This window comes from Drosophila gunungcola, unplaced genomic scaffold (assembly GCF_025200985.1).
Source record: "Drosophila gunungcola strain Sukarami unplaced genomic scaffold, Dgunungcola_SK_2 000167F, whole genome shotgun sequence".
In the NCBI taxonomy this organism is placed as follows: Eukaryota; Metazoa; Arthropoda; class Insecta; order Diptera; family Drosophilidae; genus Drosophila; species Drosophila gunungcola.
Genome location: NW_026453328.1, coordinates 1 through 23,416, shown reverse-complemented (window position 1 = coordinate 23,416; position 23,416 = coordinate 1). Strand labels below are relative to the sequence as shown.

At 36.0% G+C, this 23,416-nt stretch overlaps 1 protein-coding gene across 1 annotated transcript in view; it reads left to right on the top strand.

The window, feature by feature from the left end:
* Positions 1-23,391, top strand: part of LOC128265863 (uncharacterized) — a gene marked incomplete at its 3' end in the record, with an annotated part of 35,560 nt that extends 12,169 nt beyond the window's left edge. The window contains 5 exon segments of the mRNA XM_053002078.1: positions 2,901-2,982; positions 10,841-11,010; positions 12,435-12,618; positions 12,621-12,712; positions 22,872-23,391. Of these exon segments, the coding sequence (XP_052858038.1) occupies positions 2,901-2,982; positions 10,841-11,010; positions 12,435-12,618; positions 12,621-12,712; positions 22,872-23,391 (1,048 nt within the window).
* Positions 23,392-23,416: the final 25 nt, after the last annotated feature.

Sequence of the window (23,416 nt, the reverse complement as noted above, 5' to 3'; positions counted from 1 at the left end):
GCTTATAGCTTATGACAGCTATACGATATCGTTTTCCGATTTTAATAGAATTAAAAGCGTAATTCTGAACTTTCCAATTATTAATAATTTTAAAAGAATTTAAAAAAAAAATTACAAAATAGAAAAGTTACATTTAAAAAAAAAAATTTATATAATTTAGTTGATTCCATGGGAGCTATATGATGCAGTAGTCCGATTTTGATGAAATTTAAAACGTAATCCTGAAATAAATAACTATTACTATATGTCGAAGAACTAAAAAAAATTAAAACAAGAAGGAAAGCAAACTTCGGCAAGCCGAAGTTCATATACCCTTGCAGCTATTGCATTAATTAAATACTTTTGAAAACATTTAAATTATGATTTACTTGAGTATGTGCTAAAAAAAAACATTGAAACTATGATTATTTGCAGCTCAATTATTAGATAGTTATTTTATATATTTTTATTATTTCTATGGGAGCTATATGCTATAGACGTCCGATTTTGATAAAATTTATACCATAATTCTGAAATAATAAAACATTGCTATATGTCGAAGAACTAAACAAAAAATTAAAAACAGAAAAGTTATAATTTTTTTCATTTATTTTTCCGATTGTTCCTATGGGAGCTATATGCTATAGTCGTCCGATTTTGATGAAATTGAAACCGTAATTCTGAAATATTAAACCATTACTATATCTCGAAGAACTAAACAAAAAATTAAAAAACAGCAAAGTTATAATTTTTTTTCATTTATTTTTTCCGATTGTTCCTATGGGAGCTATATGCTATAGTCGTCCGATTTTGATGAAATTTAAACCGTAAATCGGAAATATTTTACCATTACTATATGTCGAAGAACTAAACAAAAAATTAAAAAACAGCAAAGTTATAATTTTTTTTCATTTATTTTTCCGATTGTTCCTATGGGAGCTATATGCTATAGTCGTCCGATCCGGCTCGTTCCGACTTATATACTACCTGCAATAGAAAGACAACTTTTGGGAAAGTTTCATGCAGATAGCTTTAAAACTGAGAGACTAGTTTGCATATAAACGGACGGACAGACGGACAGACGGACAGACGGACAGACGGACAGACGGACATGGCTAGATCGACTCTCCTAGTGATGCTGATCAAGAATATATATACTTTATAGGGTCGGAAACGTCTCCTTCACTGCGTTGCAAACTTCTGACTGAAATTATAATACCCTCTGCAAGGGTATAAAAAACAGCGAAGTTATATATTTTTTTATTTTTTTTTCCGATTGCTTCTATGGTTCGTTCCGACTTATATACTACCTGCAATAGAATGACAACTTTTGCAAGGGTATAAAAATATGTATTTACAAATGAATTCTAAATTTTCAAGTAGATGGCGCTATATATGTCGTAACGGTAAATGCTGGAAAATTTGGAAAACATTACCCAAGGCTGGGTATTGCTGGGGTTAACGTCACTGGACTTATTATGTCTTTGCACCATAACACTAAAAAAACCCTATATAAAACAAACCGAATTTTGTTCACTTTAAGGGCGAATTTTCTTGAATTTAGAAATATGTTAAAATTGTTTCACGAACAAACTCATGGCGATTCGCCCTTGAATTTAGGAATAGAGTCAATGGATAAAATTTACCCGTTGTTTTAGAAATTCACCCTTAATTTTAGAAAACAAATTTGAACCTTTGTCGAATTTTTTCTTAGAAATAGGATAGAAATTTGTTATAGTTTTACTTTCTAAAATTTAGAAAAATATATCTGTGAGTGTATAGCACAAAAAATGTGGGTGCCTAAAAATTTCGAGGCTTGTGGGCGTGGTAAAAAGTTGCGCTGTATAGGCATCACTGGAATCGGCATGTTTAACTCAATGTACGCCTTAAAGTTTACGAGATTTATAAATAATATATTTTGTATTATTTGTCGTGTACTTAGACTTTTGTTAAATAGACATTTTGTTAAATTCGATGAAGTGAAGATTTGGGAATCGAATGGGTCGAGTTCTCCTTCCTTCTTCGCCGCTCTTCATCTCTCGCTCTCTTCTTGGTTTTCTGGTTCAATCCTTCTAAACTCGGCCACCCAATTTGGCATAGACTCCGGGCCTAATCTTCGAAAGCTGAACTTGTAATTCGCGCTCAGCGATGTGGTGCGAGCTTTGGAATTGCCGCCGAGCAACACCACAATCTGGAGCGGGAAGTGCCACTGGATCGGGAAAGGGAACGGGATTGGGAGGTTGGCGGAGAACTGGAGGGCAGGGACAGTGGGGCGAGCAGATGTAGTCGGCAGTTAGAGCACAGCCACCGTTGCCACCGCCACCGTCAGATGATCGAATGGTGGTGATCCTCCTACTGTCGCCATGCACTTGCAGCCGCAGCAGCAGCAGCCACGCCCACTCCCACGCCCCACCCAAGCACCACCAAGCACAACCACCATCACCGCCGACAGCCAAAGTGGAGATTCCCGGAGCAGCAATGAATCTTCATCGGCATCCACGGGCGACACAGCCATTCCGGCTGGATATCTGCAGCTGCACCACCAGAAACAGAAACAGAAACAGAAACAGGAGCAACAGCCGTTGCACCACCAACAACAGAATCAGCAAAGCCCGGAGCAATATACCCACCAACCTAGTCATAGTCATAGCACAACACCACTGCCCGTTTTCGGCCACGGAAGATGGTTGCCCCTGCTGCAACCACCGAACGCCGTGCCCAAGCCACCGCGCACCCATGGCATCCATTGGCCACCTAGTGTCTATCCTGCCCAACCACCCAACCACCAACCGATCATCTTCCGCGTCCAATCATCACTGCCCAACGGGAGCTTTACTAACGCCACCACCACAACAACCACCACCACTGACTACGTGCGTCACGTGACCCGCGTTAACTTCTACGACATTGATACTTCGCAGGTCGAATTCGAGCCCAAAGATGACGAGGAGAGCAACGAGGCCACTGCAGGCAATTGCGATACAGAAGCTATTACCAAAGAAGGTGAGTTGCTCTATATGAGCCTTGGGATTTACTGGGGGTTAGAGTGAGTAGTTAGAGTCTTAAGTAGGTCTAACTAAGTAGTCGCATGATAAGCAACATCATACCCCTTACGTCTTATTTTTCACACCAATGAATGATGAATGAACAGTACACTGAAAAGTATTTGTCCCGAGGACTTAAATATATTTTGTGATAGGAATTTCGTAATATTAATCTAACTTGTTTCCTGATTCTCAATTTGAATAAGACAAAAATTAGAATTGACCGTTTAAATATCATTAAATTAATATAAGGAAATTCTGATAAGAGCTTTTTCAAAGGATAATGATTAATAGCTTGTCTCAAGAATAAAAAACACTATCTCTGCTAGAGAAAAAAAAAAAAAAAACCAACCGCATGCAGCTATTAAAAAAAAAAAAATTCTTTACAACATCTAAATTTAGATTTGAAAGCGTATATACTAACAAAAAAATTAAATGCTATGATGTTTTTAGCTCAATTATACGATCGCTCCTTTGATAGCAATATGATATCGTTTTCTGATTTAAATAAAATTAAAAGCGTAAATCTAAATTATTAAACCACTACTAAGCTCAAAACTTGTTTTTGAAAAAATTAAAAAATAGAAAAGTTTTACTCATTTTCTTTTTTATAATATTTTAAAATATTATTATCAAGTACGATCCGTACTTAATCTGTACACGTTCGTACTTAAAATTTTAAGTATTATCAAGTACGACCGTACTAAAATTATTCGTCCTACATATTTCTGGGTGTGGAAGGCTATATGACATATTCGTCCGATCCGGCTCGTTCTGATATATGCACTACCTGCAATAGAAATACAACTGAGAGACTAGTTTGCGTAGAAACGGACGGACGGGCAGACGGGTCGGAGATGTCTCCTTCACTGCGTTGCAAACTTCTGACTGAAATTATAATACCCTCTACAATATGAAATTTATCAGTCAGAGAAGGCATTTAGATTAACATGAGCCCAAAAATCACTTAATAATCATTGCGATCTGCAGTGATGAATTGGGTTCCACAGTTCTGATCTTGATTGTTTGCTTCGTCCGTGGGTGAGCCAATCAATTGACATCATCATCATTGGCATGTCCTAGCCTTCAACCATCAGCCAACAAATTGCAACCAGCGTGAGATCACAGTGAGTGCGGAGAACACATGAGATGTTGATGGAAAGATACCAGTGGATTGACATAGTCACTGGGTTACTCACTCGATTATCGATGGGGGGTGTGCTATGCAACAGTAGAGGGGAGTGTAGTATGTTTATACTACGCAGTTATATTATAACACTTGATAATTGGCATTAAGTTTATTGGCAGAAATAAAAATGGGAAAAACGCAAGAACAAAAATATAATGTAAATGCCAAGGCTCCCACCATTAAGCATACGACCTGGTGACGACTGAAAATAAGAAATGAAAGCGAAAGCCGGGTATGTGATTTCGATCCATTTCCATATTCATAATTCGTCTACTAATCCCAAATTCCTTTCGCTCCCTGCTTTTCCAATTATATACATATCCCACCCGCGGAAATCATAGAAAGTTTTGATTTAATTATGTGATTAACATAACACAAAGGCGCCACTGCTAGCAGCAACTTTGCAACCAGCAACTTGCAACTGCAACAATAAGTCGATTACTTGCGGCAATCTGAAAAATGTATGCACAACAACCGTAAAAAACGTGTAAAAATTAGAAATAACAAGCGGCTAACAACAAAATGCAAATGCATGGAAAACTGCCAACTGAGTTGCTGGAAAAATGATCCAAGAAAAATGTGTTGCTGCAGCAACAAGAGATTTCCCACGTTAGCGAATCATTAAAAATCAACTCGCGAGGCAACTTGACAAGCCATATGCAAAAATGGGAGGAAAAGCGATGGAAAAATTATAATAATTGGTGCACCACCTCGCGACACTACCTTCATGCACCTGTTACCACCCTGCTTTTGATTTTTATTTAAATTTTGCTTGCAAAGTAACTTCTGATAGGGATTGTTGTTTATTTAATAATAATATGTTTAACATGTTTTTATTACCTAATTGCTCATATACTTTCCACTTATTTTCCATAGTTTCAATTTAATTTAAACACTAGAAGGGAAATGCAAGTCCAAAATTCAAAATTAATCTCTTGTTAGATTTTTGCACATCGATTAAAACAAAATTGTTAGAAATTCTTTTTTTTTTTATATTCAATTTTGGAAACAATCCCAGGGTTCAAAATTAAAATTTTATAATATAAAAATAATCTTTCCGCAAATAACCCTTGTTTAAGCCCAAGCGGGGAAAGTTTTGCTTTGGGGAATGGTCAAGAACATAACGTAAGTAAAATCACCAAGATCAAAGGCTGTTCGATCTTGATTAACTTTTCAAAAAACAGAGTGGGTCAAAGGATATTTTATACTTCTCCATTCTGCAACGTAACTCAACTCAACACACTCATAGTACTTCGTCTAAAACTAAAATTCAACACAAAATCGCTGGATTATTTAATGACCTACCGATCTCTATTTTATAAACCTTTCCTTATTAAATCATACAGCATAGGTACATTGGGTTAACGTAAAGTTATGAGTGCTTAAACATGTCTGTTTAAAAACAGTTAGTTCTTTTAAAATAACTTTGAATAGGTCTTGTGACAGATGTTTTTGATGTAAAATAATTACTAAAGTTTTATTTATATTTCAAATGTTATAAAAACAACGTACCCCTTAAATTTTGTAATCAAATAATTAACTTACTTATTAATTTCCTACCAAAACCGTTTGAAATTTGTATTAAATTATTAACAAAATAATCAGATAACTAGTAGTTTCCATTGGAACTTCGAAAAGCCGAAGTTTTTATGCCCTTGCAGTTACACCAATAATCGATTGTTGAATTTAGCCAAATCGATTGATAGTCTACGAAAATAAACTGAATATAACGCGACGGTGGTCAGTATGTACGAAAAATGCCATATGGGATAAAGCCATTCGATCTAATTTAATCTCAATTATTTTATTCCAAATTCATAATTGCCCCTGCAATTTGGGATAAGTTGAAGAAATTCAGGGCTTAAGCACTCGTTTCTCATTTCCAGTGGCCACCGGGTCGTATAATTAATGTGTGGCAGGTTTTGTATGAAGTTTTTTCTTCCTGTGTTTTTCAAAAAATTTTTTTCAGTCATTTAATTTAATGAACTGCGATCGAAAATGGCTTATCTACTTGTTACTATCTTTTCACAGTTAAAGGTATAATAATCTTAAATTAGTTACTTCCTATTTTATTTGCACGAAAAAAAATTATAAACTGGAATATTACATTAAGATTTAAAACAAAAGTATCAATTTGATGTAAAGTTTTTAGGGATATTTTACCTCTGTGCATTTTTTTCTGGGTGTGGCTAATGACAAGTGCTCGGGGGGCCATTAAACCAGGCGATGGAAATCAAAATCGCGATCGAGAGGTGAAGTCGGTTGACAGGCCATAATCGATACCACAATTAGTCCAAGTGCTGATCGGAGCCAGAGATGTAATGCAATACCTGGGTGCTGTGGAAAGACCTGCAGTAAGATCGGTGGAAATGCAAGGAAATCGGCAGAAATCGAGGCTTGTTAAGTGGGCGTGGCGGGCTAACATAAATTCACATTAGCGTCAAGAGCCCAAGCGCAATCGATTGAAGCGAATCGGTTTTGGTTCGGGTTATAGTTTTTTTTTTTTGTATTTTTGGATTTAAACAATAGCAAACGAAACCGAGAATGCAATTGCACCCGATATCCACCCTGCTGAAAAGCCCCTTTTTCCCCCCCATTTTCCTGGTCATATTTTCCTACGATTTCCCTCCTCGTCTTGTGCCGTTTGTTTGCTTAATTGCGATTGTTGTTGTCGATGTTGTAGTTATAGTTGCTATTTATGAAGTGGTTGACTGCCCTGATGGAAGGGAAAACGGGGGGAGTGGGGGAGGGAAAAACTGAACCAGCAGTTGCAACAATGCGGATATGTATATAGTATGCGCAAATGATAAAGATAAACAGTCTGGTTAGGCAAATATAGTCGAACAACAGACAAAGGCCTTGCCGCAGTGGGACCTTATAAATAACGAAAACTATTAAATGATTAGTTCTTATTGGATTCATTGAGCGTCTGAAATAATCGAGACAAATTCGAGTTATTGTTTATTGTTCATTTTGATGAAGGAATTACAATGATGAAAAAATTACAAATAGATAAGCCAAAGCCGAACAAAATTTTACAAAAATCCGGTGGAGTGGGGTCTTCAAAAAAACAAAACAAAAAATTAAAACAATTCGTTCTTAGTAAAGATGCCTCTACCGGTTTGACCACTTTCAAAAAAAAAAGATTAAAAATAACAAAACGGCGTCGACTTGAAAACAAAATATGTTTTTAAACCAATTTGATCGACCTTTCAAATATTTAAAAAGATACTTATAATACAAAGTCCGGGGCAGACGCGATAGAGAGTCGCATAACAAATTTGATTGGATTTGGTTCAGTAGAACTTAATATATCATGTCAACCACCTCAAAAAAGTAGTTTTAAAAAAAAACGCTTTTAAAGATTAGGAAACGATTCTAATGGATCGGACTCCACGTCATAAAATTGGCTGTGTCTCCGAAAATAATTCAAATTTTGAAAAATCCTTTTAGTATTATATTTTTGAAAGTATTAACGTTAATAATATGCAAAATCGATTTTTTCGAATTTCTAGACCAGAAACCCCCATTAAGGAGTTATATACAGTTAAAAAGCCGAATAAAGCGAATTTTAAAGAAATTTTTCTGAGAAAACTTTTAAATTTTTTATCACATATTGTGGTAAAAGAAACTGTATTTTAAGATTTAGTAATACTAAAAATATTTATTTGGAAAAGAGCTTAGGATGATCTCTGGGAGCTCCTCTCCAAAAAGACGTCTTGCGGTGACTACTTTATCTATGAACTGGATCCTCCGAATAAAAAAAAACCAAGCATATTTAGTTAAAGTAATGTTCAATATAGTAATTACGCCTAGAAATAAGCAAAATAATTTTTTTTGCCAAAATGGCAAAATGAAACGACTTTAAAATTTGCGTTTAACTTCGAAAATATATACCGGAACGATATGACAGTTTCTGTGTGTATTCTGAAATATATGTACATTTGGAAAATAAAATAAAAAACAACGATTTATTATTAATTTTAACTGTATATAATACTTTAAATTAAGAAATCTCCCTCTATTTAATCTAAATTGATCTTAATTTTTTGCATAGGCCGCCAAATTTAACAACTATCAAAACATCTAATCAAATCAAAATTACATTTTGTTGTCTTAAAAAGTGTACAAAATGCAAATATGGTTTTCCTTATCAAAAAAAGGGTTTTGTGTGAGTTTGTTTTGTATGAATATGCATTGAAATAAAATTAATTTATTAAAGTTAATTAGTATTATTAACCTACTTTCAAGCCCATAGCATATAAAAGACCACGACTCAATCAGATCATTAATTCAATAAACTTAGCTTACACACTTGTTTTACTTAGTAAAATGTTATTAATTAGTAGCTTAAAGGGTTCAGTTTGGGTACAGTCACTGTAGGCAATTCTCTCTGTAGTTCGATCGACTGCCCAGCGGACTGCATTTGCGGGCTCGAATTCGAAGCAAGTCGCGGACTTAGATTCAGATTCAGACAGACGCCAGACAACGCGACGTCTCGTTTCGGTTTCTGCCGCTGCAAATGCAGATAGATTATATAAGCGACCTTAATGGTCCAGCGATCTCAATGCAGCTGAGATTCAGATGGGGAAAGCGACTGAGACGAAGATGAAGATGGAGCCCGGGCGCCGCGGCGAAAAAACCCCACTTCGTTTCCACCCAAAAGTTGCAAAAAGTAGCAGGGAAATCACGTTGGCCAGTTGTCGGATGTCCGTGCTCGGGGCATTGCACTCAAAAAAGAAAAAACCTAACTGCTATTTTTTTCATGACAATAATATCGGTTTTAATTGCAAATCGGACCAATTTCATACATTAAAATGATTTTTGGAAATATAAAGCTTATTTTATTTTCGCTTTAAAAATATTTGTTTTTTTTTTCTAAAATGAATTTGCTATGTTTACAATATATACATGTATATTTGCCTAACTTACAGACAAAACATCATCATTGAACCAATTTAATTTTGTTAAGTTGTCGCATTGAACTTTTTTTATTTGTGCAAATGTATTAGAGCTCTGTTTATTTATGTTTTACAAAATTAAATAGTTATAGCATTCTGTGTATGGTACAGCAGACTTTTAGCAAAAATAGGCAATCGATATCGAAATTTTTATTATTTGAGTGTAGGCTCTAAAATCGCAGATTCGTGGGCACTGGGCTTATGCTAAACCTAGTACAGGTTGCCCAACAAAGGCGTAAGTGTTACCAGCTTAGATGCTCTTTTTTAGTTGAAAAGGTACTTTTAGTTAAATAGAAATAACAACTTTTAATATTTTAATTTTAATTTATTGAGTAGCAAATTTTAAATTTCCTGTTATATCACTTAAAAGGTTTTACTTTAGATTATACTTAGATTATACCTTAAAACTTAACAAATTTATTGAGATTGAAATACGAAGAGAAACAACTAAAAAATATTATATTATTTATAAAAAACAGTATAGCTTTTTTTAAGCAAAAAACTGACTGCACTGACGCTATAATGTACGTATTTGTATTTATTAACAAAACGTGCCAAGTTTAGTCAAACAATAACGTACATATATTGTTGAGACGATCTAGTCATGTCCGTCCGCCCTTCCGTCCGTCCGCTTCTGCACTTACTTTTCAAGCTATATGCATGAAACTTTCCCAAAAGTCTTCCTATTGCAGGTTATATATAAGTCGGATCAATCGGAAACAATAACTTCACTTTTTTCAATTTTATGTTTATATATTTTTTAAGATATTATAGTTTAATATTTCACAATTACGATTTTAGTTTTATTAACAGCAAAAGTACGTTCGATTAATGGAGCGAAATATCGAAATCGAAATATAGGTTTTTAAGGAAAATTTAATTTAAATTTGCAATAGCTGCAATGGTATATAATCTTCGTCTTGCCGAAGTTTGCTTCCTTTCTTGTTTTTTGATTTCGTTTTTTGCCTCCTATAGTTACCGAACTATACGTTAAAAACTCTGACATCACTAGGCTAAGAGTACAGTTAGCCGAGAGACCAACTTGGCCTGGGTTACGTAATTGGCGAGCAACTCGAATGCGCTGAAGCGCTTCACGCCCCTCCGACTTCTTTTGTTAGAAGCGACGGAGTGGATCTCAAAATGGGCATTATCCACATGCAAATGAGGCATCTTGGGTAGTTGGTTCTGTTGCAATTGGTACCAAAAAAGATATAAGCAGCAGAACGAGAGACATTGGGCAACGTCTGGTCCTGTCTGCAAATCAGTTAACTGTGCAAAAAGCTTGGCCAAGAGCTTTGATTTTGGCCTAAACCGAAGCTTAAAATGGACAATGTACCAAGCACTTCGGTCTGGTGTAGCCGTCTTTTAGGATGCAGTCAAAAATATAAGCATATGGAAAAGCTTTAAGAAATATACAAAATGTTAAATCAAAAATTAAATTAAATCATCTGTGCATTTTTCTATATATTTCTTTATACGCCACAGTTTATTCAATAGTGTGGTAGCCATAAAGAATATACATACTTAAATTTAGTAGCACAGAAAACTGACAGACTGTTCGAAACCTGATCTATGCTTTCTTCTAAAAATTAAGATTAAGACTTAATTGAATTGGTATTTTTTGTAAATATATTGGATACTGTATTTTCCCCTTAAACCCATTTCAGAGGAGTGGATAACGAAGCGCAAGACAGAACTCACAACTACCAGACAGATCGAAACGAGGGTGAAGCGACAAGTTAAGCTGCAGGATGGCAAGGTGATCGAGGACTCCGGTCCCATTGTCTCCACCAACACAACCGAGGACACCGATAAACAGGAGACGGAAACCACTGAGGTAAGTTTTACCAAAGGATTTTGCAAAATTCTTAGAAAACTATGAACAATTGCTTTTTATTAATCAGTTTTTGTTTGTTAAATATTTTAATTATACAGTCCAACACATAAATTCTGAACAAATTTTGGAAAGTTGCTGCTGAAAGTACTTGAAAAAACTAGAGATTCTGCATTATTACTCTTGCCAAATTGGTTCGGGCTTATATATTATGATATTATCCATTTTGTTGCATTGACTGTCGTTTGGAAACCTTATTTGACATTTTGATACTGCTGTATCTTGTTAACCGAGAGAAATATTTTTTTGTTTCTTCAGCAAACTTGTAGGTATCGAATAGGAAAAAAAAGCGCTATATCGCAAAAATTACTATTTTTAAACTTTTATATACTTATATTCTTATACAATTTTAAGTCAATAATTCAACCACACATCCACAAATATGTAGTTTTTTTTTATATTTTGAATGAGACAAGTGAAAGTCAAAATTAAATGAAAATATGAAATGAAAATAAAAGTTTGTTGTTGTTGTGTGTGTATGAAATAGAAAAAAATATTATGTTAGTTGTTAATATCCATTGCACTAGATTGTGGTTCAAAACCTTTATCTGAGTCTTCATTATCATATAAGGGATTGAATGACATATTTTATTTCTGTATTTCCTTCAAAAATAGTGTTATTGGAATCTTCGGAATCTTTACTTGACCACCAACATACTTCTGCAAGCAATGCATCCAGTTTTTAAATCGCTTTTCCATTGGCATTGTGGCCTGGTGGAATCGCTCACCTTGCTCATCCGAATCTTGGGGCAATTGTCGCAAAAAGACATAAAGGGGAAAATGAAGATAATGTCATTTAAACGTCATCGATGCATTGATTTTTTTTTTTTTTTTTTTTTTTTTTTACATTAAACTGTAAATACTTTTCTTTATCTCGGCTGGCTGGCTGTAAACGATTCTTTAGGCTGAATAAGTTATAGGTTTTAGGGCACTAACTTCCTTTTCTTTGAGCCATGAGAAGAATTAATGCATGCGTAGCAGCGTCCAGCCCAAATTACTGGTTTTATAAAAAGAAAATGTGTTATAAAGCATTTTTACACACGATGTTTGGCGCATAACCTTTAGAACTCAAATCAGATTCATTGAAATATGCACAATACGCCTCCACGAATTCCACACTAAACTAATTTTTTCGCTCCTTTTCGTCTTTTTTCAACAATATATAACCACAAAACGTGACGTGAAAATCATTTATTTTTGTGCATTTGCTGCCACTTTTCATTCTTTTATTATTGACTACAAATTTTACAACAATTTTTTAAAAATTAAAATTAATATATTAAAAATTAGGCAGAAGATTTAAGTGGATTTATTTGACCCTTTATTACAAGTGTTCTTTTTTGGCTTTGCTTAATTTAAAATGTTAGAAACGCGACCTTGACCTGCCGGATGACCTCGATAGCAATGCCCAGCTGATCGACGTGGCCGCCCTGCAGGCGGGCGCCCAGAATGAGACGCAGTTGGCCCAAATTCAAGAGGTATTTGGACCGGCGGACGGAGCAGGGAAGCTGGTCAAGCGAATGGTTCCACGTCCTGCGGATGGGCTAGTGCGACAACGGACGACAAGCGGGTGATCTCGCACGAGGAGATCAAGGATTACCACGAAACGGAGGACGTCAAGCACCACGGCGACTTCACAGATCAGGTGGGTCTTTAAGACATTTCCTATCACTTACCTAAAATCTCAAAACTCCTTATCTCCTCATGTCCAATTAATATTTTGTTAAACTGTTAAGGAAATTATACTGATTCTCTGTAACAGTTTCACCTTTTAATATTATTTAATATATTTTATTGAGCTTAACTAGTAAAATCTTTTTTGTAAGATTTTTATATTTTTTATCCGTTACTCGTAGAGTAAAAATGTATATTGTGATCGTTATAAAGTATGTAACTGGTAGAAGGACGCGTTTCCGACCCTATAAAGTATATATATTCTTGATCAGGATAAATAGCTGAGTCGATCTAGCCATGTCCGTCCGTCTGTCCGACTGTCCGTCTGTCCGACTGTCCGTCTGACCGTCAAGATCTTGAAAACTAAGCTGTTTTTATAGGGGAATATTTTGGTTGTAATTTGTTTGCTGATTAACGGGTATCTTATAGTCGGGGAACTCGAATATAGCGTTCTTTCTTGTTTTGACTTGTATAGGGGGATCCAAAAACTTTTAAAATTATAATAACTTGTAGCTAATAAAATAATGACATAAATTTGAGGTCATTATATGTTTGAGTTAGTTTTTATCAATTGAGCATTTATATATAAACACAAGTAGCATAAGAATATACTAATTTGTTTTAAGATTGTGATTATTTCTTGAATTTTAAAAACTTGTAATTACATATTCTTTTAAATAGTTATCTGAGACTTTTTATCGTACAATCTCGTTACACGTCGCTTAAAGCAATAAAAATATACAATAGTCGGAATTATTATCTAATTTGCCAAGAGATTCATAAAGAATATAAACCTACAGCGGTTTCGGTGGAAAATGGCTTTGAAACAATCGCCGACGATCGCGGGCGAAACTCCAAGTTTCTTATAAAAGAGGCCTGAATGTTTTAACCTCCGCTTGGTCGTGGAACTTACTTTTTCTCCCGACCTCCAACCCCCCTTTATGGAGCGTTATTCATCTTCGGCCTAAGCTTTAGCTATATTTTCATCTCCAACTCCATCACTAGTAATGCTGTGGCTTATTGTCTGCACCGCTCTCTGCTTTGACCAAGAAGAAGACCGGTCGACTTAAACGAAATCAGGAGCGGTTCAGGCCAAGAGTGAGTAGCGACATCTACCTGAGTATGATTTCCTTTATGACAATTAATTGCAAATATCGTTATGTTTTCCATCCATTTTTGATAATAATATCACAGGGCTTGAATTAATTTATAATTTACATTTAAATGGATTTCTGTGACAGCATTTACGGACTGAAATTTCTTATGTTAGTTTATGCGTTCGGGTATTAAATTGCAAGCATGTGGTAGACCATTTATTCAAGAGAAACGCAAAATGTGTATGGGTTTTTGAATATTTCAAAAGCTAAATACAAATATTTAACTTTTTTTTTATATTTCTCCGAGTGTTTGTCTGTGTAATCGGAGACAGGACTGCGGACAGGCTGAACCGAAAATTGGCGTAAATAACTGAAAATCAATTCGGCGTGAAAAGCAACAATGTTGCAGTACTGGATAGTTGGCTTTTTTTTGTTCTACAGTAAACGCTTAACGCAATGAACCAATGAAAAACAAGTTAACACCTATATTAATTTGGCATACAACTTTTTTTTACATATTCATTCATATTTATCGGTACTTTGCTTTTGTTTATTACTACTTTAATTATTATTAATTGCACTGAAGTAATTAGAAAATTTTTAATTAAAAAAAAAATAAATCTTTGGCTGTTAAATTTTGAAGCATGAATGTTCTTCAATAGACTGTTAGAGGTGCTCAAGTCTTAAAAAAAACAGGCTGTTTGCACTAGACAGTGCTAACTGTATTTTTCTCTTTTTTTTCTTTTAGCCGTTGTTGTATTTGTCGCTTTCAAGCTCATTCGAAAGTTATTGGTGTTGTTGTTGGAGCTGCATCCCGCTGTCGTAGCAGTCGCGGCCTCAGCTGGCGTCGCAGCCGCTGCCTCAACTGGCGCCGCTGCCGCCTCGGTGCCTCTGCCGATTACCTTGCGTTGTGAGCAGTTGGACGATCAGTTGCCGTTCAGCGAGCCAAGAGAATACAACAATACAACTCGCTTTGCATTTCGCGTTTCCACTCGTTTCGTTGCGCTTCGATATACTGTTATTTTTTTATAGTTATTTGTTATTTATCTCCGCCCAAAAGACTGTCGGTGGAAAAAGCACGTTAATCGTTAATCAGTTATCGGTATCGCAACTCTCTCTCTTCGGCAGTGCTTTTTTGTTTACAAAAACAAACTACACTCTCTCTCTCTCTCTTAATATTAGTGAGTGTTTTTGTGTGCGGTGTGTGAGTGCGGCATAGTTTTTGTTTTAAATTAGTTGTTAGTGCGTGGGCTTTTTGGCCAAGTTAGTAGATGGTGCAACAGAGGTTAGAGCATCGATAATTTTGTGAAGAAGTAGGCGGAAGAGCTGAAGGGAAGGAAAAACAAGAAGAGGAGGAGGAGGAGCAACACAACCCCAATTTGCATAATTATCAAGGTGCGATATGTTCCAAAACTTAATAGTATAATTAAAGCCATAAGCAACCCGAAATTCCCTTACCTAAAACAAATTTCTTGACAGGGTCTTCGGGATCCAAAAGACCAACTTAAACCGGTAGTTGGCAATTAACCAAGCCAAAAAGGTAATGCCATTGAAGATGTGTTGGGGCTCTTGTTGTGGTCGTTATACGAACATTTACAAGGCATCAGAGTTGTCTGTCGAGACTACCCTAGGTACCTTAATTTTTAAAAAGGTTTCGAACATCGACTTTGCTCAATTTATTTTAGGTATACAATTAATTGCTGCAATAGAAGTTTGAGCAACGTATCTAATATCTATTAAAGACACTTTAAAAACATCTTTATTTAAACCTTAAACCTTTTTTAAAGATTTTTAAAAATATATGTAATGTATATCATCCAGGAAATAACTTTTTTCTACAACCTTCCGAATACATTTATAATATATCTACAAGATAAGAACAAAAAATTATATTGGGTTCTATTCTATTGTTTTGTATATTTTGTACTTGGAGGAATATAAGTTGTACAAGATTTTGTTATATTATACCAACCAATCTGTATTAATTAAACAAAGTAAGAATTTTTTGTAATTCTAAACAAATTTTTTTAATCCTATGGTGTTATAATTCCTAAATGGTTTTGTCTCTGATTCCCAAATCCGTTAGCTGTAGAAGCTGATGATGAACGTATTCTACCGTTAAGAAATTATCTTTAAAACCAGGATAAAAACCGATTTTTAATTTAACCGGCCAGACCAATATTTTAAGTTCGGCTTATTATTTAATTCTGTTAGGTCACCACTGTAAACGTTAAACTATAGTTAACACTGCAAGGCATACACACTGGGATGAGCGAGAGAGCTGGGCAGAGGCTGGCAGAAAGAGAGAGGACGATGGGAGTGCACACTCTCCCGAAGGCGAAACCTCGGGAACCTCTGAAGAAACCCAGAGCAGCTGGCTTTGTGCCCGGGGCAGACCTGTTCTGAGCCAAGTTTAATCAATAGCCAAAGTGCGCGGTGCTGCTACTGCTGCTGCCGTTGCTCCTGCTTGGATTTCTTGGATTCTAGGCGTGTCTGCGGCAGGTCCATGAACCTAAGATATAGATATACACAAGCCCCAACCAACCAACCGACCAACCAACCAACCAAACAACCAAACACACACCGACCGTGCTGCGAAATCGGTGCGAGACATACATAAGTACATAGCACATTAAATTCGTCCATGCCACATTCAAAGAAGTTTTGTGGAAAGCGACCACAAAAAGTGTTTGGAATTTGAATTTAAATTTTGTATCTGTACTTCTTTGTCTCAGCCACAGTCTCCAGGTGTGTCTATGTGACCACGTACCGCTGTATGAGTGGGTACTTTGCTGGCCGAAAACTCGTTTCGAGTCAGTCTAGGTGCCCCCACATGCTAAACCAATCCAATCCAGCCCAAACAACTCTAATCAGCAAATGCCAATCAGCAGCAGCAGTCGGGCAGAGGTTCAAGGGGTCTAAACGGGGCCCAAGGGGGTTTGAGGGAAGGCAAAAGGGGGCTTAGACTGAATCATTCACGCAACGGAAGCGATAAACCGAGTCGTAGGCCCACAGACCCCAAACCTAGACCAAATATCTTTTCTTCGTTTGCTGGCCACTGCACAACTCCAGCCTCGAATTTAACTTTTAACTTCAGATTCAGCTCTCCAAACCCATAAGCAACAGCAACATCAGTCGGTTACACGGCCGAAAAGAATATGGTGAAACCTTATTTGCTGAGACGTCTAGAATTAACAAAAATACGGACTTAGCCTCCACCGGTATTTACTAACGGAAACTAATGACAGATGTCTGATTACTGTCCTTAAAATGATATTTGTTCCTTTTTAACTTCCTTCGATCGATTTAAACAGCTGTTAATCAGCACTTAACAAGGTGAGGTAATTTTTTTTTCGTTTGGATTTTCTCAATGTGTGTTTGAGATCATTTTGATCATTTGTGATCATTGTGACTAAAGATAAAGCCTAAAGCAAGTCTGCTTTTTGCCACCCACACAAATGACCTACGATGCTATCTCATGGATCTATGAAAAGGAATTTGTATGGTTTTTGTTGCCGTGTAGACATCATTATCATATGCAGGCGCGTTGGCGTTGGCCGAACACTAACTGAATTACAATAATAATAATCGATCGAGAGCTCTGCTCTATTCCGCTCCGCTCCGCTTCGCTCAGCTTCGTTCGGTTCGGTTTGGCTCAGTCCGGAGAGGTTGAGCAACTCCCAAGGCAAACTGGTCTTGCTTGGTCTTGGTCCCTGGGTTTAAGCGATCCACTCCACCGCATACACAGGGAAAAAGGCAAAAATAACTTGGTTACAAATAAGAAAGGGATCGGAAATACAGAAACTATAAGGACCCTCTTGCAAACCTTTGTTGGTTTTATTATAAAATTGGTTTCTGGTAGAAATACAAAATCCATTTGCAGCATGTGTAAATGATCTTTATACGAACAACTTCAATAACCCAGTTAAGAGAACATATTTGTATTATTAACAAATAAATAATATTAAATATTAAAATAGCTTGTGTATAAATAGAATAAATACATAACGCAGTAAAGAGTACATATCTGTATAATTAACAAATTAAATAATATTATTTATTTTTATATTTTTATTATTATTTTAATATTTTTTAATTGTTGGTAATACAAATATATCTTTATAGATTGTCTAAAACCTGAACTGCTGCTTAAAAGCTAAAAGTAATAATCAAAACAATTTGTCTCTGTGCACTCTGCACCGATACCAAGACCGATCCACTGCCATCTCGCCCCCTTTGGCTGCCTTTTAAAGTTGGCTCATTTCTCTTTTTTTCTCATTGCGAATTTGCTTTGTTTTCCATTTATTTTGTGCTGGTTTTGACCACTTGGCATGCCAGGCCAGGCAACATGGCCAGCAAAATGTCCATTTGAATATGCTGGCCGCAACATGAGTGTGCATACGAAGTAAGGGGCTTAAAAGTACCAGTTCGAGTACGAGTACTTACCCCAGGCCCTCCTGCACCTGGGGAAACCCTCTTTTTCCAGCCGCTTTTCGTTGGAATTCGAATTTGAGTTTTGAGATTTGGCCAGGTGAAGGCAATAAAGCGAATCAAGATAAATCACAACATGCGGGAAAAGTTGTCAACGCACAAGGAGTTATCCGGGATTTTGTTGAGGGGCTCGAAAATTATTTACGGCTTGGAACTCTGTACGAAATTTGGTTAACAGTTTTAAGGACAGTTACAAGTTTTAAAAATGGTTAGTAAAATTTTTAATAAATTCTCTTTTTTCTAAATAAATTTTAAACTTTTTACAACCTAAATTTGCTTTTATATTTATTTTATCAGCTTAAGAGTGTTTAAAATAAGTGTTTAACTAAGTCTTAAAAAAAAAAAAAGAAGAGTAAGGCAAATTAGAGACAAGATTATTTATTAAACCAATATGCTCGACACTCAAAACATATTTTCCCCAAGGTGATTACGGTATTTTTGGTCAATGACAAACAACTTGACAATGCCGAAATCTTCGATGTGGGGATAAAGGTGAAGGGGCATAAAGGTAAAGAGGCAAAGCCGAGGAGAAGTAATTTGTCCCCGCCTCAAATTCTGCGTCAGCAAAAACGTCATCGGTTGATATTAATCACCGATCAGACTCTCCTCTCGTCTCCGCATTTTTTTGTTGATCAATCAACTCAGAAATAAAACTAAAACTTAAATAACCCCAAATTTATCAGCATGTATATGTTTGTGTGCTTAAAAACTTCGTATTCAATGGGTTTTTGAGAAGAAAAAAAGATGGGATTAGTGGCTTTGGAGAAAGAGGATGAGTAAATAAATATGGCTTAGAGGCTGACTGACCATCAAGTTTCAAGCTAAAAGCCAGAGAGATGAAAAAAAAGCAACTGGCTGAGCAACAACAAAACACTTTCTACGCGCGTTACCGTTAACGCAAGGTCGTCGAGACACAAAAAAACAAAAACAACAGGTTCAGGTGGGGGGCAGGGGTATCGGCTTCGAATGACGAAGAGATATAGCTCTTCAACTCTTTATCCGCTGGCCAGCGTCACCCAGGCGTGCCATCTGCTCGTCATCCAAGAAGTACAACTTGCGATACCCGTTGCTATTCGACCTTGAGCTGTCCATGCCGATGCGATCCCTTCTGCAATCCCCTTACAGAGAAAAAAAAAAACAAAAAAAACTACAAAAGCGATAAGAATTAAAATCAAATATGGAAATAAGCTTCAATTTCTGTATGCCATGAAAATAGTTCCACAAATAAACTGCAATGTTGGAGCTTTACAATGAAAACAAAATATTTGAAAAACATCCGCCTTTTTTTTAGCCATTTTAAACTCAACTCTTTCTTGGGCCACCCTGAACTTCGGTTGATATGTAATCAACGCCTCTGTCGATTTGTATTAATTCATCGAATTTGGATGTCTATAAAGAGTATATGGATATGTCTATAAAGAGTATATGGTCTATATATCTTTCATAGATTTCCGTTGAAATATTAAAAAAGTTAAATAATTATATTTTCTATGATATTTTAATTTGAGTGTTATTAAATCTTTTAATGTTGGTTCACTTAAAGTAACTAATTTAACTAACTAATTATTGTTTGTGTGATATTAAAACCTTTTAAGGTGGGTTCATATAATGTTAAACTAATTTTCGTTGTATCGGTCACTGTGTACGCATATCCTCCTCCCCCCACCTACATTTTACATTTCCATTCTTGAGTCGCATTCTTGACTTTTACCGTTACCTCAATGACGTTGCCCCATCAGCGTTTGCAGCTCGAAAAGTAAGTGGATTGTGAATTTGTTTTGTGGCTTTGCGCTGTCTTGCTCTGAATACTTAAATAAGGAAGGGGTTAAGGAAGGGGAGCTGCGCAGGGGGGAATGGAGCTAGGAGCCACCATGTGCAGTGACTGCATCGCTTCAAAAGTGATGCAACCCCTCGTGAGGCAGTGGAGAACGGGCCACAGATGATATGGATTACCAATTGGACATCCGTTAAATGGTTTGAGATTAATTGGCTTGAGATTTATAATTATTTAGCAAGCATTACGATATAATGCATGGTAGGAAAGGGTGGTGAAACCTCTTCTAATGGCAATGCTTGAGGTGTTCAAAAAGCTACATTTTTACCGGTGAATATTTTTTGTTGCATACAATTTTTTTCACTAATTTTTGATCCTTTATCCCCGATCTTTAGAATTTTTTTTCTGAAGAAGGTACTAGGTAGACTGTTTTGAAACTTTTTGCACATAATAATGTAACTGTTCATTTTTTTTTTTTACAAAAATATAAAGGGACTATTGGTTGTCTGCCGAGGCTCAAAAAAAAAGTAGTCCACCTACAGACATGATTCCGATAAAAGCTAAATATATTTCCCCTACAAAAACCTAAGATCTTTACAAAATATCAAATATCAACAAAATGTGGTGAAAAAACGACATTTTAAATTCTACAAAATGGACAATGTTTCATTATTCCAAAAGTTCGTAAAGCATTATAGGTAGCACCCATTTAAGATTATTGAGTGTTAATTTGAAACCGATCTGTAAACTTGTAGTCGAGTTATGATGTCAGCAGTTTTCAAAAATGTCGTTCCGAGATAAACGCGGTTAAAGTTTTAGGTACAGCGGTACATGCCTGCGAGCGGACGCTCTTTAGAACGCTGCCATTCAAAAACTTTTTAGGCACGACCTTGCCGATTTCACAACATGTTTTAGAAATTGTAAGCAATCGTTTAGGCAAAAAAAATGAGGTTTCATTGGTTTCCTCGTACAAAAAACGGTCTATTTTTGATCAATTTTTTTTTTCATATAAAAAATGAAAAAATTTATTTAAACTTTTTTTTATGTTAAAGATACATATTCAATAAAGATTTTGTGAAATTTGAAAAGTAACATGTATTTCGGCGTAATTTCCGCAGTCCCTTTTAAAAAAGGTTACTTTGCATTGACAGCAGAACTTCTTGCAGGATCATCAGAAAAAAAATTGTTTGTTTTAGCTAAAACATTAAACTAGATATAGGACAAAAAAATTGAAAATTGAATTTTTGACAGTCATTTTATTAAGCTCGGTTGAGTAGTTCGCGAGAAATCTTAACAACCGACTTTGAAAACAAAAATAAGGGAAAGCGAACGGTTTTGAAACCGTGAAACTCTAATGAAGAAGCTATAACAAAAATGTACTATTCTATAAGACATTCATATATCGATTTCTAAACGTATATGCGTATACGCAATGAAGTTAAAGTATGTTGATTTACTAATAAATTTTTCGATCGTTTTAAAGAGTGATATCGCAAAACGACAAATAAATTATGGTGAACTAATTTGTCGTTCTGTGTAATCTTTTTTATAATCCTTGAGAAAAATATTTTTTACCCGTGTTTGTTTTTATTTTTTTTTTAATTATTTTATTTTTTTTTTTTTGATTTTTAGTTTTATTTGTTTGTTTTATTTTTTATGTTTTTTTTTTGTTGTTGATTTTCAAATTTGACAATCTTTTAATTAAATAAATTAATGTAATTTAAAAAAAAACGTCATTGCCGGCTTGATTTTAAATATTAAAATTTATCTTTTATTTCGCTTAAGTTTGACAGAGTTAAAAATAAGTATATTTTAAACTTTAAAATAAGAATATTTTTTAATTTCAGGCATTCTTAAAATAGAATTCAGTAGCAGTAGCAGTTCTATGTGTAAAGCGCAGTTACATGTGAAGTTTAATGGGTTTGCCAATTTTTTTCTGCCTTGTTACGCAAGGTATTGTATTTTAGAGTCTTTTGTTGAACCCCATGTGGGTCTGATTTATTTCAGTGCATTATTTGCTTTTTAAATAGAAAAAGGAAAACTTTAAGAAAAGGTTAGGTCTTCTTTATCTTCTTTCTTTGAACTCGTTAGAGCTTAGCTTGAGTGGAGGGTAAGTGGGATCAGTATAATTTCTACGATATTTCTTAAAAAAATAATTCTTTTGTTTAACGAAATTAATTAATTAGAAATGGATAGCATTCTTCAAATGACAATGTTATTTGTTCATTAATAATATTCAAGAGGTTTATTTTTATCATTTGACGGTCAGAAAATGATTTATAATTTGTGGTTTCAAAAGTCAAAATTGTAAAGTATCGAGACTAAGCGTTAAAACACACGCTTTTGCTTGCAAGTCGCTTAAATAGCAGTTTATTTATATTTGTAAGTGCTCTTAATTATTCAAATAAAAACAGGAATGCAAGTTTAAGTCCAATTTAATAATAATCGAGATCACCCTCTTTTCAATATCCTGTATCAAGGATTCTGCAGAGGGTATTATAAATGAATAAATATTATACTATCACTATGGACGGATGTTCATGTAGTGACGATGCGCACCAATAGCGTGGTGGTTGGAGACTACTATGCATATACAGCCGCAGAATTGAAAACATTTAAAAAGTGAATTTTTGTATTTATTTTTGTTTGATATACTATAGCTGCGATTAAAATGATCGGGTTAAATTAACTATTTTTCCTTCCTTCCTTTGACTGCAAGGGTATTAAATCTTCTATATAATTTATTTATAATTAAAACCCTTTTGCAGACCTACGTGAACGCAGTGCGCGACGGAGTTGAGGACCTCGAGGCCGTGCTCTGTTCGCCGGAGAGCCAGCGCCAGTTGGTGCCGCTCGGGCCGAAGGTGGTGGCCAACAGGAGCAAGTCCCGCAAGACGATCGACTCGGAGGACACGCAGAAGCGCTGTCTGGCCCAGGAGGACGGCACCCTGGTCACCGAGAGCCGACGCACCACCGAGCACGAGCTGATCGTCGACGACGAGCTCCCCGATCCCCCCGCCGCCCCTTCCGATGACCGCGGCCTGCAGCTTCAGGTGGGCGAGCAGGTGACCACCACGGCGGCCAACCAGCGCTTTTTCCGGCAGCGGGACGAGCAGCATGTGGACGTGCTAGCCAACGGCCGGCTCCACTCCACCGAGATGCGCTACGCCGCCGAGACCACGCAAATGGACAAGGACGGCCCCGCCGACCTGGAGCGTCCGGGCGACTGGGACAGCCTCTCCGACCGGATGCGCAAGCTGCGCCGCTCCCAGCAGCAGCAACAGAAGGGTGAGTCCACTTCAAAAAACCCTTA